At 49.2% G+C, this 19,035-nt stretch overlaps 1 protein-coding gene across 1 annotated transcript; it reads right to left on the bottom strand.

Annotated features, from left to right (window-relative positions):
• Positions 1 to 8,043: 8,043 nt before the first annotated feature.
• LOC307094794 (uncharacterized protein) lies at positions 8,044 to 15,700 on the bottom strand. The gene is made up of 3 exons (XM_079763840.1): positions 15,446 to 15,700; positions 12,507 to 12,630; positions 8,044 to 10,930 (listed from the first exon to the last, which is right to left on the bottom strand). The coding sequence occupies exons 1-3, from the start codon at positions 15,446 to 15,448 to the stop codon at positions 9,522 to 9,524; spliced, it is 1,536 nt and encodes a 511-aa protein (XP_079619966.1). The 5' UTR covers positions 15,449 to 15,700; the 3' UTR covers positions 8,044 to 9,521.
• Between the last annotated feature and the right edge of the window lie 3,335 nt (positions 15,701 to 19,035).

The following is a 19,035-nucleotide window of genomic DNA, read 5'->3' as shown; positions in this document are numbered from 1 at the left end:
CTTCTTATATTCCTGCTGATGTTTTTCTTCCCACAACAATGAAGGGAGTTGAGCAGATAGAAGATTCCTGAGCTGTGAACCTCCCATATACACCACACTGCCTCTTATCAATACAGTGGCGGTCAAAAACATAGGTTAGAGAGGGATGTTGGCCATAAAGACAGTGTGAGTGATTTGATACTGTTCTTCTCAGGAAATAGCCTTGTATTCTCTCCGATGGTTCCTCTAAGACACCAAACACATGGTATCACACTTCACCCTCCTGACCCCATTCCCAAGCTGCTGCACATAGTTCTTTGAACAACACTTCTCTCACACAGCTTCCTTCCCAGAGGCACAACTTCAAACGTAATGCCAACATGCCGTGGCGTGGATAAATATTTTCCTAATCACCTTCTTTAAAAAAAATATAGGTCACCACCTCCATAATCTATTTCTCTCTTTACCCTTCTTCCTTTCCCATGCCCATGGAGATTTACAAACCTGGGTAACACTGATGAATGCTACCTCATTCCCATCAACCAATGTTTCACTTCCAACAGCGTAAGGCAGGTGTGTAGTTAAATGGCACCTGAGCTCTGAACCTAGAATGTAGCACCCAAACTCCTCTCTTTACAGGCAATTGCCCTAAAATTCACCTTATTGTTACATCCGGGCAACACCAGAAATAGACTCTTCCTTCATTCACTTCTATGACAATGTCAGGGGGCTGTGGCCATGAATTCACATTTGCTCTCCAAGTGCACATCCCTCTTTCTACCACACCTCTCTCACACCCGCACGTCCACAGCCCCGGCCCCCATACTCATCTGCTGGCTTTTATTTATTACTCAGCATGTGTGGCCCAGAGGATGGTTGACAAATTGAATCAGGATCAAGTACTGCCGAGAGTCTGATAATTCACACTCATAGACGCAGCCTTGAGTCCTGCTATGGAGGCCTCTCTCCATGACTGTTTTTTTTTTACCTTCAACCACAACTATTAAGAACAACAATCATGCCGAAACCGGTTTGGCTCAGTGGATAGAGCGTCAGCCTGCGGACTCAAGGGTCCCAGGTTCGATTCCGGTCAAGGGCATGGACCTTGGTTGCGGGCTCATCCCCAGTAGGAGGTGTGCAGGAGGCAGCTGATCGATGTTTCTCTCTCATCGATGTTTCTAACTCTCTATCCCTCTCTCTTTCTCTCTGTAAAAAATCAATAAAATATATTAAAAAAAAAGAAAAGAACAACCATCAGATCTCAGACATCCAGAGCCCACCTCCTGTGATGCTGCACTTGATGTTCCTTCACTACTCACAGCCAACATCCCTCACTTAACCTTCACTCAAGTCCCAGCCCCGATGGCCCTCTGCACCATGCCCTGTGAGTCTCACAGATGACCACTCAAGCCTCTTAAGTTAATCCAGAAAACTGACTGCAACTCCCCACAGCCAGGCCACACTGAGGGTCACCACAAAATCCTGGTGAGAGTTTAGAAAAGTTATGTACCAGCCCTAGTCTCACCTTGTTTGAATTACCCTTCAGCCTCCAGTTAATCTCAGGTCCACTCATCTTTTAAAGGCCTTGGCCACCGCAAAATGATTCTCTCTCCCCCACACTCTACAGGACAACTTCTGTCCCTAAGCTGTGTTGTGACACCCACCTCCCACAAAGAGTGGCCCCAGGAAGAAAGCCATTCCTCAGGCTCACACTGTCCCTTCTGAACTACTACTACCATTAACAACCTGACCATGATCCCCTGTATGAAAGTGACCTACATTCCTGGCTGATGTGTCTCAGTTGGTTGAGCACAGACCCATGCACTGGTGTGAGGTCACATGCCTGGGTTGTGGGCTGGATCCACAGTAGAGATTGTGCAGGCGGCGACTGATCCTTGTTTCTTGCACATCCCTGTTCCTCTGTCTCCCTCCCTCCCCTCCCCTTTCTACATCTAAAATCAATAAAAATATATATATGTGTTTTAAAAAAACATACCTGCAGGTTCCTGCTTCGGCTCCCTCTTTACTCCAAGCCTTTGCACATCCTGGAACCTGTGTCTGGAGGACCTCGCACTCACTACACTGGTCGCCAAAAACAAGGTCCACTCCATGAAGCCCTCCTCCTGGCCTTAGGGTTCTGGGCTCAGTGTCTGTTCAAAGTGCCCAGGTCCAAGGGCTACAAGAGCGGCTGACAGTCCCAGGACTCCACTATCTCAGAGGCCACAAGAGGGTGAGGCCCTGAAATAAGCTCCACAAACGCACACACATGATCGATTCTGCATTTGCAGGAATTTGTGGAAAGATAATGGTCTGTTGGGAGCCTGGCAACCACCAGGCTCTCTGGGCTCAGAATGCACTGTACCCCTTGCCCAGCCCGGAGGCCAGGTGCCCTCCAGATGCCTGTGTGATCTCGGGGCTCAGTCCCCAGTGCTCACTCCTGCCAGTTCCCTTGTCATTTACAGGACTTCCCCTTCCTGTCCGCAATGCTGTCCTCTGTCTTCTAGTCTGTTCTTCCTCTGAGCAATGTCAGGGAAAGTTAGTCCCCTGCCTCAGGAAATGTCCCTCTTTTTTCACAATCATCTATGGCCCCAGCGTTCTGAGAATGAAAGTAGAACTCGTGCAAACCTCTTCTTTGTTGCCTTTACACCCCAAAACAGGCCCAGATTTCCGAATCCTCCCAGCTCAGTGTCACCATCACGTCCTCACAAGGCGGCCCTGCAGCCTTCCACCCTCTTCCCCATCACCCATGTGTCACCAGGAGGGACTCACCATTCTGGACGCTGGGACCTGGGCGGCAGGACCTGAGCGGCGCCGGCCCCCGGGCTGGAGGGTTCAGGGGGGTCAGGCTGCGGGAACGCTGTGAGCAGAGAGGCGTCCGGGAGGCACGGGGACCCCGATCTCGGTCTGTTGGGGCTCCAGGGGCCTCAGACACACCCTGCACCGCAGGCGGCGGCCTCCCAGGCCTCCTCCTCCTCAGTCCGGTGCCCTGAAGCCTGTGACTCTGTGAACAAAGACCTAAGAGGTTACAATGACCACCACAAGGAAGGCGGCGGAAGTCCCGCCTTAACCGCATGCGCAGACACCAAAATGCCCTTTAGCACCGCCCACACGAGTGCAGTGCCTTCTGGGTAGTGTAGTTTTCTCAACCGCCCAGGGGAGTACTAGCATCCCATCCAATGACAGGTGTTGTGGCCCAGTAAGTGATGCCTGGGGAGAGACTAGATGGGGCCAGAGGCCTGGCTAACTGGCGCGGACTGACAGATCTCCGAGGGGAAGGAGGTGGGAGGAATGCAAGAGATCCACCAAAGAATATACACAGAGGGGGAAATGGGAGACATCGATAATGTGATCAACAATAAAAAATATATATATATTTTCTTAAATTTTAAAATAATGGAGCCCAGCTGGTGTAGCCCAGTGGTTGAGCCTCGACCTGTGAAGCAGGAGGTCATGGTTCTTTTCATTTTATTTATATTCTTAAAATTATTTATTGTTTAAAGTATTTACATATCGTATGACATACAACTCCTTTTTCCCCCTTTGCGCTCTGCCCAGCCACCCCCATGCCTCAGCACATGCCCTTACCCTCCCCTCCCCATAGTGTCTGCGTCCACTGCTCATGTGTTCTGGGCTGCAAAGCATTGCACACGGCTCCTCCGCTGCCTGGAGGCAGGATGCCTTGGGACAGAGGGAGTTGGAGTAGGTCACCGAACCATGGGTTGGTTAGAGTTTAGAGGGAGGTGGCTGTTCAACCCCTGGCCAAGCGTGCCCAGGCGTTGGAAATGGCTGAAATAGCTTTTGTAACCTTTGGGTTGTCATTGTAACTGTCCTAACTCCCTCTTGTGGATTCCGAGGTTAAATTTGCTGTAACACCTGTGGTCTGCAGGGCAGTTCGGCCTTGACCGCGGTGAAGTGCTGCAACTGTAGTCGCTGGCCAGCTTAATAAAGGCTCATACCTTTTTTTTTCCCCCACAGGCGAGTTTTTTTAAATTACTTTATTGATTAAGGTATCACATATTTGTCATCAACACCCCCCCATTCCCTTCCCAAAACCCCCCACATGCATGCCCCCCTCCCCCTGTTGTCCGTGATCACTGGTTAGGCTCATATGCAAGCACACAAGTCCTTTGGTTGATCTATCTCCCTTGTCCCCACCCTCCCCTACCTTCCCTCTGAGGTCTGACAGTCTGATCGATGCTGTTCTTGTTCTTCAGTCTATGTTGTTCATCTTTTCCCCTAGATGAGTGAGCTCATGTGATACTAGGAATACACTTATAGGCACCGAAAATGAGACAAGCAATAATGGTTATGCTGAGAGGCAAATGAATCAGTCTATAGTGAGTTTCTTTCTGGGCCAACAGTTCTTTTGAGTCCCGGTTTCTATGTCCAACAGTTGTTTATGTGTTCATAACGGCAATGATATTTCAGTTCTGGATGGTGGACAAACGGTGGTAATGCAGGTCCGACCCTCTCTGGTTTGGTCCTGGGCAATCTGCAGTGACGCACATCTGCTGACTGCTAGTATGGCAAGGCATGGTCAGCGTCTTCCATCTCTGAAGGCTCATACATTTTGATCTCTGTCTCTGGTGGTCGTCTCTTGCGGGCCGCCCCAGAACAACGGAAATGCCTTCCCTTGAGCCCACTCCTGCCCCTGCTGAGGAGTGGACTCGAGATGACCTGAGACTCTTGGTTTCTCCACTGGCCCTCCCCCGTCCTGAGTGTGGGAACGGGGTTCCCCATCCGATGCCCAGAGCCCCTGCCTCCTCCCGTCACCGCCTCTCATGGCAGTGCCCGCTAGAATGCCAAGTGGAACCTCTTTTGGGGATCTTTTCTACACGGTGGATAAGGCTTTGCGTATGAGAGGTGCAGGTAGGTGTTGGTAAAGCACCTTAGAACTTGCCCTTCGTTGCAAATAACAAGAGAAAAACCACGGTTAGGGTTTGCCTCTCGAGCCCTCGGTGTGGCCTCTGACCAGGCGGCCCTGGTCCCGCGGGCACTGGAGGCAGGACCTTGCTCCTCGTGTTTGGTTTGGGGCTCAGGGTTGGAGTGAGCTTGTTGCTGCTGGCGTTCCGTTCCCATGCCTTTGCCTCCAGAACACCCCAATGCCTTCTGACAGCAGCCAGCGTTTTCCCCATTTCTTGCCCGTTTCTCCCCAAAGGAGACTCCTTTCCAAATACTTACCTTTTCCACTGGGGTCTTGGGAAGAAAATGAAATTCTGGGTCATACTGTGGTCCCTGGTGACCTCAGGTTTTGAAGGTGATCCCTTTCAAGTTTCAAAGATCCGGGTGGGGCTATTTTTACTGCGCCCGATGACAATTCTACACGGAGCCCGAACTCAGCACTGTGGGGTTTCAGCTAAGTGGCTTTTTCTTTTCATGTCTTTGATCTGGTTTCGTTCCTGAAATACAGCCACTCGATTTGGTGAGGGGGGGAATAATACGTGGTTTTTGTACCAACCCCCCCCCCCAAAAAAAAAAAAACAAAAAACATGTTACTCTGGTCTTGGCTGGTCAGAGCTCCTTGTATTGAGACCAATGGGGTTGCTTGGCAACCTGGAGTTTTTATCAGTCTGTTTTCCTGAATAGAATGGTGGACCAGTCCCTCTTCCTATCCAGTCACTGAGGGCTCTTTGGGACTATTCAGACCCAGAAGCTTGGCCTCTGCCTGTTTCCTCTGTAAAAAAATAAGAAAAAGCTTGCCGAAACCGGTTTGGCTCAGTAGATAGAGCATCGGCCTGCAGACTGAAAGGTCCCAGGCTCGATTCTGGTCAAGGGCATGTACCTTGGTTGAGGGCACATCCCCAGTAGGGGGTGTGCAGGAGGCAGCTGATCGATATTTCTCTCTCATCGATGTTTCTAACTCTCTATCCCTCTCTCTTCCTCTCTGTAAAAAAATCAATAATATATATATATATTTAAAAAAAAGCTCAAATGCAGGGTGTGGCAGGAAGTATCTCCTGCCCTGAGCCTACTGGGAGGGGCTAGCTCTTCTTCTAGGGAGAAATGGCCACTTAGGTTTGGAAGCTAAGAATGCCACAGTTCTAGCAATATATCCCAAGAAATCAGAAACACCCATCAGAAAGGACATATGCACCCCTATGTTCATAGCAGCACCATCATAGTTACAATAGCTATGATTTGGAAACAGCCTAAATGTCCATCAGCAGATGAGTGGATTAAATAACTAGTACATCTATACAATGGAATACTACGCTGCTGTAAAAAAAGGAACTCTTACCATTTGCAACAGCATGGATGGACCTAGAGAGCATTATGCTAAGGGAAATAAGGCCGCCAGAGAAAGATAAATATCACATGATCCCACCCATTTGTGGAATATAATGAACAACATAAGCTGATGCACAAAAATACGCCAGCATCATAGAAGCATTGAACAGACCGTCCCAACTAAGAGGGCAGGCAGGGGAGGGGAGGGGGTAAAAGATCAGCTGGAGGACTTGTATGCTTGCATGTGAGCACAACCAGTGGACACAGACAGCAAGGGGGTGGGGGTATGCGCTGGGGGGCAGGAGCAGCCAGGGAGATGTCAATGGGGGGAGGGAGAGGGGAGGAGACTTATGTGATAATTGAAAAAATAATTTAAAAATTTAAAAAATGTCCCAATGCAGGACTCGTGGCCATGTCCCCCCGCCCTGCTTCGCTCATCAGCCTCTCCTCGGGCACCTCAAGCCTGTGCCTCTCTCCCAGCTCCAAAGCCCCGGGTGCGTGTTTGCAATAGAAAAGCCCTGTGTTCTGGGCTTAGAGAACAAAAGCAAAGACACAACCAAACCACAACAATGAACCTGCTCGTTGGTCTCTCCCCCGCACCGCGCTGTTTGGGCCGCCTTTCCCGGGGCAGCCTTCGGGGCTGTTGCCTCTGGTCCCGTTTCCCCGGCAGCCAGCTGCCCTGTGGCTTTGCCATGACCTGGGTGGATGTTACCCACGTCGTGAAGGGACGCAGCTTTGGAGGAACACAGCTTTCCCCTCAGCCTCTGGGCCCCCGGCTGGCTGTCCCTCTCAAGCCCACGTCCCCGTTCTGGCCGTTCTACAGGCGTCCCCTGCCTTCCCTGCTGTCAACTGTCTCCTCGGCTGCATGAGGTTTGTTAATACCATTCGGATGTTCTTCGATTGAGTTGTATTTCCGGTCTGGCTCAGGGCGAGATGCACAAGACCTCTGCCTATTCAGCCACCATTTATTTCATTTTTATTTTTTATCACTTTCTGATCCTTGCTGTTAAAACCAGCCACAGTGCCTCCCCACAGCTCGCAAATGCACAGGGCATGCTCCCTGCAGGCTCTGACCTGGAGCCTGCCACCCCGTCCCAGACTTCCTCAGTGAAGACCCCACTGACCAACGCTGGTTTCTCCTTCCCCCATCGCTGCTGTCACCTGTCACAGGTGTCCTGGGCCATTCTCTGCGGACTGTCCTCCACTAGAATGCCAGTTCCCAAGGACAGGGGACTCTGTATTTGGGGCGTCTGAAACAGGTGGGCTCAACAGTATCCACAGCCTCAGTCTTTATATGTGTCCCTTATGCCCACCCATGGCTGCTGACCCTCCATCCAGCCTCATTCAAGTTCTCATCCCTACAGCCTTCCCCAGCCCACCCACTCCAGGAACCTGGCCCATGAGCTGGTAGAAACACGATAACAGGCACCCACCCTCTCTGCCCCTCAGTTACCCACCCCAGCAGCACACTATCCCCCAGAATCCAGGAACTATCCCCTCACTTCAGGTCTTGTATGCACAGGCAAAACTGAGGGAGGGGGCGCCCCAACCACAGCTCATCCTCCGAATGTGGAATTACATTGAGACCAAGCCTCTCCTTCTGGAAACACCTGTATTGCAGAATGTTCTCACCACTGAAAATACACAGCACCATATCCTAGAGAATCCACACTACCTCCAGGACTGGCTGGGTGAGGGGGTGGGGAAGAGGAGTGCTTTATTTTTAAAAAAATGAAGTGTAAAATAATCACTAAAATGAAAAAAAAAAAAAAAAAGAGAGAGAGAGAGAGAGAGACTCGAACACCAGTGGGCCTCCGAGGTGTGAGTGGGGTGGCTGGAGGCAGGATTGTCTAAAGATGAACTGATCGGGGGGCCCAAAGCATCAGGGGGCTTCTCCCAGATACAGAAGTAGGTTCATTTGCAGCAGCCAGGTGCCTGGGGGAGGAGCAGGCTGGAGAGACTCTGGATGGAGACAGAGGAGCCCTGGCCGGCACATCTCAGGCAGACACAGAACCCAAATTCCCCCAGGGCCTTGCATGGGCCTCCTCCCTGCCAAACCCTGGGAAGGTCACAGCGTGCCCACTGCGGTGGGAACAGCCCGGGAAAAGGCAGGACAGAGTGAGCAAAGGGAGGCTGAGCCGGCGGAGGCCCCAGCTCAGGGCACTGGGTGAATGCTCGGGGTTTTGGTAATCCCCATCTGAGGATATTTTCCCACTGATTTTTAGACAGAGTGCAAGGGAAGGGGGCAGGAAGAGAGAGACTGAGAGAAAAGGAAAAAATTAGATGCCTCCTCCATAGCCCCCTAGGGGCCGGGATCAAAGCTGCAGATTAGAACCACAAAGTCACACAGTCTTTATTTCAAGGCCGTGGGCAGCAATGCACTACAACCACTACTGGTCAAGGAATTATTTTCTGGCATGATGCCGTCCCTCCTAAAGCACAGAAAGGTTGGGGTCCACGCAATATCTCTTAACGCTACATGACGACAGATCACAACTGTGCTTGAAAATATTCCCTGGAAGTGAACATAACCAAAAAGATTAAAGATACAAATGAAAAAAAACACACCGTTATTAAAGGATCATAAGCCAGAACAGAGGACAGCCAGCGGTACGCCGGTTGGTGAATTAGAAACAATTCATCACAGCATCGTGTGAGAACCACAATGTACCTGAGAGCAGCAGCACTTCTTAGCTGAGGATGGGTGCCCTTCATTAACCCTGGGGCAGCTGCATTCCCTCGTCAGAGAGAGGAATGGAGATCCTGTCAAGAGCCAGTGTAATCATAACGTTCTCAGGCACAAGGGAGAACACAAAATACATTTCCCCTGAGCACGCAGGGGTTGGGACGGATACACACTCTTCAGATGAGCCAGGTGGTAGAGGTGAAATCTCTTCAGCCACAAATCAATCAGGCGTTAGTTCTGGGCATCTTACCAAGTGCCATGCACCTCCTTCAAGCCTCACTTGTACCGGAAACTTAGGAGGAATCTAGCGGAGTGTATGTTCCATTAAAAAGGGGTTTAACCCTTTGCACTCGCTTTTTTTCTCGATTCCTTTATTCTACTCGGGATTTAATTTTTTAAATATCCCAGATTTTACAAAGAGCGGCAGTAGAATAAAAAACTGGAGTTTCTTTTCATACAAACTTATTTATTTGGATTTTTTTATATTTCAAATTATTGATGCATTCAAAGAGTAATTTTAATCTCGACATCCGAGTGCAAAAGGTTAAATTCAGGAAAACAGGTCGCAAAGAGTCTGCCTTCAGTGTTTGTTATTCTAAGTGAGAAAAATAAAATATTCCCTGCACATTCAATACTTCTCTGCAGTGTGAACTCTCAGATGTCTAACAAGACTACTTTTTTGGGTAAAAGGCTTCCCACATTCAGTACACTCATACGGCTTCACGCCGTTGTGAACGCGGAGGTGATCGGTGAGGTGAGCCCTTAGGCGAAAGCACATCCCACATTCTCGACACTCGTATGGCTTCTCTCCAGTGTGAAACGTCTGGTGTTCAATGAGGTGGTCCCTTTCACAGAAGGACATCCCACATTCTCTACACGCGTACGGATTCTCTCCGGTGTGAACTCGGAGGTGCACAGTGAGGTGAGCCCTTAGGCGAAAGCACATCCCACATTCTCGACACTCGTATGGATACGGCTTCCCTCCAGTGTGAACTCGGAGGTGTTCCGTGAGGTGATCCCTTTGAGGAAAGGAGAGCCCACATTCACTGCACGCATGCAGCTTCTCTCCAGTGTGAACTCTCAGGTGTCTAGAGAGGTTAGCCCTTAGAGGAAAGGATTTCCCACATTCTCCGCACTCATAGGGCTTCTCTCCGGTGTGAACGCTGAGGTGTCCATTGAGGTGAGGCCTTTGAGGAAAGGACACCCCGCATTCTTTACACGTGTAGGACTTCTCTCCTGTATGAACGTTGTCGTGCTGTTTGAGGGCGGACTTATAACTGAAGGACTTCCCACAATGTCTGCACGCATGTGGCTTCTCTCCAGTGTGAATTCTCAGATGTTTCACGAGGGCATGTCTTTTTCTGAAGAACTTTCCACATTCATGACACTCCTTCCGCTTTTTTCCGGTGTGAACTCTCTTATGTCGGATGACGTTCACGTTTCGACCGAAAACTTGCCTGCATGTGTTACACTCGTGAGTCAGTTCTCCAGAGCACACTCCCTGACACTGAACCACTTTCAGGTTGTGGCTGGCTGTGTTTTCACAGTCACCCCACGGGTGATGACTCTTTCCATCAAGAAATCCCTGTGAAATCTCCCTGCCACAGTGTAGCTCCTCGGTGCTGACAGTGGCCTGGTGCTGGGGAAGGTCTGAGTTGTACTGCAAGTCTTCCCCAACCTCCCTGCGGGTTGAAGGCACCGGAGATAAATAGAAGCTGGATCTGCTCACAAAGGAGGCCATAGCCACAGATTCCTTCCAGGGATCCTCTTCAAATTCATTCCTCTGTGGCTGGTGAGGGTTTGCACTGAAACAGAAGTCTCCAACACATGCATCACTACAGAAGGCTTTCTGCTCAACGTATGCTGAAGGTGACCCAGTCAGGTGCAAAATATCTTTTAACACGGAGAAACACAGCTTACACGGAAGGGTCTTCTCGGTGGCTGCAGCTGTCTTAGAAGCCCTGACCTGTGACGCTCCTTGTATAATTACGCTCTGATCAGAACAGGCCTCCTCGTCTTTCATTTTATGCCAACAACCTGAAAAGTGAGAAAGGGGAGAAACCAAGATGGTGGCATAGTTAGTTACCTACAAAGGAGCACCCATACGACTGTCAGCTGATTTCTCATCAGAAACTATGCAGGCCAGACGGGAGTGGCAAGAAATATTCAAAGCGATGAATAGCAAGAACCTACAACCAAGATTACTCTACCCAGCAAAGCTATCATTCAGAATTGAAGGTCAGATAAAGAGCTTCACAGATAAGAAAAAGCTAAAGGAGTTCATCACCACCAAACCAGTATTATATGAAATGCTGAAAGGTATTCTTTAAGAAGAGGAAGAAGAAGAAAAAGGTAAAGATAAAAATTATGAACAACAAATACATATCTATCAACAAGTGAATCTAAAAATCAAGTCAATAAAAAAAATCTGATTAACAGAATAAACTGGTGAATATAATAGAATCAGGGGCATAGAAAGGGAGTGGACTGACAATTCTCGGGGGGAAAGTGGTGTGGGGGGTGCGGGAAGAGACTGGACAAAAATCGTACACCCATGGATGAGGACAGTGGGGGGGGGGGTAAGGGCAGAGGGTGGGGGGGAACCGGGTGGAGGGAAGCTATGGGGGGGGAAAAAGAGGAACATTTGTAATAATCTGAACAATAAAGATTTATTAAATTTAAAAAAAAAAGTGAGAAAGGGTGAGGAAATGAATGTTGAATATGTGACAGGGGGAATTCCCATTGCAAAAGTGTGGTACACATCACACGTTGGTCCCATTTAAATTGTCTGAAAATAAGAGATGTGCAAGAGGGATTAATAAGAGGCTCTTGTGACTTTTTGGGCTAATGAAGGTCACAACACAGAGCGGCCTCCCCAGAAATAGGACACAAACATGGCAAGCACCACATGGATGAGAATATGGATCTCCAGTTAATACTTCAACTAATGGCATTCAGCTTGGCTTGTCTGCTGGGGCTGGGGCGAACTATGCAAGAGGTTGTTAGGTCTTACTCCAAGTAAAATTCAATAAAGGAGTAGCTGGTTTTGAGGACGACTTAGCATGTATGTGCACCTCGTAACTGTGCAAGTCAATGTTGCAGAATAATGCAGAGGAACATGTAATACAGAAGTGAGCAGTCAGCACTGGGCCAGAGCAACACGGCTTGCTATAGTATGCAGGGAAGAAAATGTTACAAACAATTGAATGGGGGCCTTATAAGAACAGCCCATGGCTCATGTAGGTAAAGACCATAACATGGCACAGGCTACAAAGAACCTTGACCTAGAGAAGAAGTTGAAGCCATGCATGTGGACAGTCAGCCTCCCATGAAGAGAAAGTACAAGCTGGGACCCATTAAGCTCACTGCAAGACGCCTGACTCCCTGACACTTCCTGTACTTTTTGAGGTTACGGGTGTTAGGGATGTTCGTGGAGTCTTTTACTCAGGGCTCCCCATCCAGCTCATCCCTGGCAGCCACAGCACATCTGACAGGACAGTGGGGGCCATTAGCAGAGACCATGTTCTGGCTGTAGAAGAGTGAAAGCTACATCAGAGGAATAAAGGAAGAGAGGTCATCACCTCAGGACACTGGGAGAACGTGAAGGTCTTACCTACAGATGACACAAGGGCAAACACTTCCAGCATCGCATCGCAGTACAGACGTCTCTGAGCCTCATCAAGGAGCCCCCACTCCTCCTGAGAGAAGGCAATGGCCACGTCCTCAAAGTTCACATCCTGTCACAATGGGGACAGCACAGCTCATGATGAGATTCACTCCTAAGATTAAAAGTCTGTCATACTCCCCACCCTCCACACCCATCTGCTCTTTGCACTCTTCACAGCAGATTAAATACCAGCCCTTCATCCCATGAAAGGCACTGTCTTCTTATATTCCTGCTGATATTTTTCTTCCCATAACAATGAAGGGAGTCGAGCAGATAGAAGATTCCTGAGCTGTAAACCTCCCATGTACGCCACACTGCCTCTTATCAATACAGTGGCTGTCAAAAACATAGGTTAGAGAGTGATGTTGGCCATAAAGACAGTGTGAGTGATTTGATACTGTTCTTCTCAGGAAATAGCCTTGTATTCTCTCCGATGGTTCCTCTAAGACACCAAACACATGGCATCACACTTCATCACCCTGACCCCATTCCCAAGGTGCTGAAACCACCACTTTTCACAATCGGCTGCACATAGTTCTTTGAACAACACTTCTCTCACACAGCGTCCTTCCCAGAGGCACAACTTCAAGCGTAATGCCAACGTGCCGTGGCGTGGACACATTTTATCCTGATCAACTTCTTTTCAAAATTATAGTTCACCGCCTCCAAATCTCGTTCTCTCTTACCCTTCCTTCCTTACCCGTGCCAGTGGAGATTTGCAAGCCTGGGTAACACTGATGAATGCTACCTCATGCCCATCAACCAGTGTGTCACTCAAACAAAGAAAGGCAGGTGGTTAAAAGGCACTTAAGCTCTGAACCTAGAATGTAGCACCCCAACATCTCTCTTTACAGGCAATTGCCCTAAAATTCACCTTATTGTTACTTCCAGGCACCACAAGAAATAGACTCTTCCTTCATTCACTCTATGTCAATGTCATGGATCTGTGGCCATGAATTCACCTTCCCTCTCCAAGTGCACATCCCTCTTTCTACCACACCTCTCTCACACCTGCACTTCCACAGGCCCGACCCCCATACTCATCTTCAGGCCTTTTACTTATTACTCAGCATGTGTGGTCCAGAGGATGGTTGCCAAATGGAATCAGAAACTAGTACTGCCCAGACTCTGATAGTCCACACTCATAGAGGCAGCCTTGAGTTCTGCTATGTAGGCCTCTCTCCATGACTATTTTTTTTTTTTTTGCTTCAACAACAACTATAAAGAACAACAATGAGATCTCAGATATCCACAGCCCACCTCCTGTGATGTTGCACTTGATGTCCCTTCGCTAGTCACAGCCAACGTCCCTCACGTAACCATCACTCGAGTCCCAGCCCCGATGGCCCTCTGCATCAATGCCCAGTGAGTCTCACAGATGCCCACTCAAGCCTCTAAGCCAGTGGTCGGCAAACTGCGGCTCGCGAGCCACATGCGGCTCCCGAGCTGCGGTGTGACGCTCTGTTGACTAAAGAGTTTGCAGACCACTGCTCTAAGCTAATCCACAAGACAGACTACAGCTCCCCACAGCCAGGCCACACCAAGGGTCACCACAAAATCCTGGTGTTTAGAAAAGTTGGTATGGACCAGCCCTCGTCTCACCTTGCTTGAATGACTCTTCGGCCTCCAAATAATCTCAGGTCCACTCATCTTTTGAAGGCCTTGGTCACGTAGACCCACGCCCTGGTGAGGTCACATGCCTGGGTTGTGGGCTGGATCCACAATAGGAATTGTGCAGGTGGCCACTGATCCTTGTTTCTTGCTCATCCCTGTTTCTCTGTCCCTCTCCCTCTCCCTTCCTTTCTACATCTAAAAATCAATAAATATACACTGAGTGGCCGGATGATGATGACCTCGGAACACATAATCATCTGGCCACTCCGTGGATTTGTATCTCCAATGGGTCCCAAAAGTATTCTAGACTTTGGCTGGCGATCAACCACCTACTTGCCCTGAGCTTTCTATCAGCCGGTGCAAAGGGGAAAACTGATCAGGGGCACGATTTATAGCATCTTCGATATCAAGGAAATGAGGTGCTCAAGAGAAGTACACTGAGTGGCCAGATGATTATGCGTATATGTTATTTTAAAAAAACATACCTGCAGGTTCCTGATTCAGCTCACTCTTTACTCCAAGCCTAGGCACCTCCTGGAGGACATGACACTGGCTGCCCAAAACAAGGTCCACGTCATGAAGTCCCAGTCGTGGCTTTAGGATTCTGGGCTCAGTGTCTGTTCAAAGTCCCCAGGTCCAAGGGCTACAAGAGCGGCTGACAGACCCAGGACTCCACTATCTCAGAGGCCACAAGTGTGTGAGGCCCTGAAATAAGCTCCACAAACCCGCACACCTGATCGATTCCACATTAGAAAGAAAATGGTCTGTTGGGAGCCTGGCAACCACCAGGCTCTCGGCCCAGAATGCACTGTACCCCTTGCCCAGCCCGGAGGCCAGGTGCCCTCCAGATGCCTGTGTGATCTCGGGGCTCAGTCCCCAGTGCTCACTCCTGCCAGTTCCCTTGTCATGTACAGGACTTCCCCTTCCTGTCCGCAATGCTGTCCTCTGTCTTCTAGTCTGTTCTTCCTCTGAGCAATGTTAGGGAAAGTTAGAATCCTGCCTCAGAAAACCCTTCCTCTTTTTTGCACAACCATCTATGGTTGTGCAAAAAAGAATTCAGAGAATGAAAGTAAATAAAAAAAGAATTCAGAGAATGAAAGTAAAACTCCTCGTGGAAAACCACACCTCACCTCTTTGATGCCTTTACACCCAAACAGGCCCGGGTTTCCGAATCCTCCCCGCTCAGTGTCACCATCACGTCCTCACAAGGTGGCCCTGCAGCCTTCCACCCTCTTCCCCCATCACCCACGTGTCACCCACCAGGGACTCACCATTCTGGACGCTGGGACCTGGGCGGCAGGACCTGAGCGGCGCCGGCCCCCAGGCTGGAGGGTTCAGGGGGGTCAGGCTGCGGGAACGCTGTGAGCAGAGAGGATCCGGGAGGCAGGGGGACCCCGATCTCGGTCTGTTGGGGCTCCAGGGGCCTCAGACACACCCTGCACCGCAGGCAGCGGCCTCCCAGGCCTCCTCCTACTCACCACCAGCGCCCTGAAGCCTGTGAATCTGTGAACAAAGACCTAAAAAGTTAAAATGACCACCGCGAGGAGGAAGGCGGAAGTCCCGCCTTAACCGGATGCGCAGACACCAAAATGCCCTTTAGCGCCGCCCACACGAGTGCAGTGCCTTCTGGGTAATGTAGTTTTCTCAACCGCACAGGGGAGTAATAGCATCCCATCCAATGACAGGTGTTGTGGTGCCAGCAAGTGAGGACACGGGGAAGGTTCGTGACAAACACGGATAATGCCATCAGGATCATGGTTACACGTGCTTCCTTCCTCTCATGGTCACTGCTCGGGATTGTATCCCAGGCTGTGCCCCCGACCCGGCCCGAGATTCTGGCCCTGGACCCCATCGATCCAAGTTTGAACACACCCCTCGACCCGTCAGGTCTCCAGGTGCCGACTGGGACTGATGCTCTAACCACGCCCGTTGTCCTCACTCCCTTTGTGAGGTCATTGCTACGGAATGATAGACCACTGAATCGTTCTAACAAAACCCCCCAAAATAGGACAAAGACACTCCGTTTGAAGAAACCGGTGTTTTCGGGTCTACTAAATTAGAAGGTCACTTTTCACGCTCATTTTTCTATGAGCCCCCATTTTTCTGGGGGGTGGGGGGGAATCAATCCCCTGTTGACTTACTAAGTCTCTTTTTGCTGCCCTTGGTTGGTTCCCAGGAAGTGTGGAGTGTGGTCGTGTTTGCAGGTGTATCAGCAATGCGTTTTTAAAAATATATATTTTATTGATTTTTTACAGAGAGGAAGGGAGAGGGATAGAGAGTCAGAAACATCGACCAGCTGCCTCCTGCACACCCCCGACTGGGGATGTGCCCGCAACCAAGGTACATGCCCTTGACGGGAATCGAACCTGAGACCCTTCAGTCCACAGGCCAACGCTCTATCCACTGAGCCACACCAGTCAGGGCAGCAATTCGTTTTGCATCTGGTATTCCCGCAATCTCCTATTTGTCTGGTTATGCGCCTCTAATCTTAGAGGAAAAAGTTATACTGCGTCTCTCCCTGGATTGACTTGTATTTCAAGTTCATTGCTATTGTGATTATGGCCACTAGATGGTAGTAAAGACCGCAACATGAAACAGACTTTTTTTTTTTTTTTTTTAATGTATTGCTTTCAGAGGAGAGATAGAAACATCAATGATCAGAGAGAATCATTGATCGGCTGCCTCCTGTTCATCCCCTAAAAGGGATGGAGCCCAGAATCCAGGCATGTGCCCTGGCCGGGCATCGAACCGTGACCTCCAGGTTCATGGGTCGGCGCTCAACCCCTGGGCCAGCAGACCGTTAAAAACAGTCAACAGTGTGAGTCCACAGCTCCCTGGCAGACAGCAACCCTGCTGGTCTTCACAGCCAGATGTTCTGTGGGCACCTTTTTCTGTTTTTATGTTCTTGACTGAAGAGCCCAACGTGGGGTTTAGACCCCATAGGTCTCAGTGTGAACTCTGAGATAGCCTTCCAGAACTTCAGCTGCTGTCTATAGGAGGCCTGGCCAGCCCGTTTGGGCTGCTGCACCTTCTACCAGCCTCTATGCCGGTGGTCCTCAACCTTTCTTTTTTTAAAAAATATATCTTATTGATTTTTTACAGAGAGGAAGGGAGAGGGATAGAGAGTTAGAAACATCGATGAGAGAGAAACATCGATCAGCTGCCTCTTGCACACCCCCTACTGGGGATGTGCCCGCAACCAAGGTACATGCCCTTGACCGGAATCGAACCTGGGACCCTTGAGTCTGCAGGCCAACGTTCTATCCACTGAGTCAAACCGGTTTTGGCAATCCTCAACCTTCCTAATGCCGCGACCCCTTAATACAGTTCCTCATGTTGTGGTGACCCCCAACCATAAAATTATTTTCGTTGCTACTTCATGTCATTTTGCTACTGTTAATGAATCCCAATGTAAATATCTGTGTTTTCCGATGGTCTTAGGCTCTACAGCGACCCACAGGTTGAGAACCGCTCGCCGGGTCGCCTAGCTGTGTGATCTGCTGGAGGTCACAGAAGATAAAGTGGTCTCCACGCCCATGGCGGCCCCCACCTTGTCTAAGGCACTCTGGCCAATCCTTAGGGGATATTTTGTATATATTGCCAAAGAGCTTTTGCTATCTTTTGGTTATATCAATAGCTATTTTTTTTAGCCACTCCTCCTAATGACACTTAAACTTCGTTTTCCTGTTTTTGGGAAATATTTAACACAGCCCCAGAATTTATACCCAAGATGATCAGATGTCTTTGAAGTGTCTTCATTGAACTTGACTATTTAAAAATGGGCTTTTATTTTTTTTAAAGAAATGTCATCTTTTTTTAAAAATATATATTTATTGATTTCAGAGAGGAAGGGAGAGGGAGAGAGAAATAGAAACATCAATGATGAGAGGGAATCATGGATCAGGCTGCCTCCTGCATGCCCCCTATTGAGGATCGAGCCCGCAACCCGGGCATGTGCTCTTGGCCAGAATCAAACCTAGCACCCTTTAATCCGCAGGCCGGTGCTCTATCCACTGAGCCACACCGGCTAGGGCTAAAAAAAAAAAGGGTTTTGTAGGCTCTGGCCAGGTAGCTCAGTTGGTTGGGTCTCATCCTGATACACCAAGCTTGTGGGTTTGGCCCCTGGTCAGGGCACATATAAGAATCAACCAATGAGCCGAAACCGGTGTGGCTCAGTGGATAGAGCATCGGCCTGCGGACTCAAGGGTCCCAGGTTCAATTCCGGTCAAGGGCATGTACCTTGGTTGCGGGCACATCCCCAGTAGGGGGTGTGCAAGAGGCAGCTGATCGATGTTTCTCTCTCATCGATGTTTCTAACTCTCTATCCCTCTCTTCCTCTCTGTAAAAAATCAATAAAATATATTAAAAAAAAAGAATCAACCAATGATCTCGATCTCTCTCTCTCTCTCTCTCTCTCTCTCTCTCTTCCTCTCTCTCTCTTTCTTAAATCAATACATATGAATAAAAATGGGTTTTATAGAATTTGATACACCACTGGGAATTATTAAGCACATCATGGCATACAGAGGGCTTATGCTCAGTTATCACGGCCTACCCAGACGGTGAGGATGGGAAGAGGCAGGAACTATCACATCCATGTGTTAAGCTCCATGGCACTGTGTTTTTATTTTTATTTTTAATTTATTATTATTATTTTTTATAAATATATTTTATTGATTTTTTACAGAGAGGAAGGGAGAGGGATAGAGTGTTAGAAACATCGATGAGAGAGAAACATCCATCAGCTGCCTCCTGCACACCTCCCACTGGGGATGTGCCCGCAACCAAGGTACATGCCCTTGACCGGAATCGAACCCGGGACCCTTCAGTTCGCAGGCCGACGCTCTGTCCACTGAGCCAA

Source organism: Cnephaeus nilssonii, assembly GCF_951640355.1.
Source record: "Cnephaeus nilssonii genome assembly, chromosome: 24".
NCBI classification, from domain to species: domain Eukaryota; kingdom Metazoa; phylum Chordata; class Mammalia; order Chiroptera; family Vespertilionidae; genus Cnephaeus; species Cnephaeus nilssonii.
Note: the sequence above shows the minus strand (reverse complement) of the source record. Positions and strands in the feature narration are given on the sequence as shown.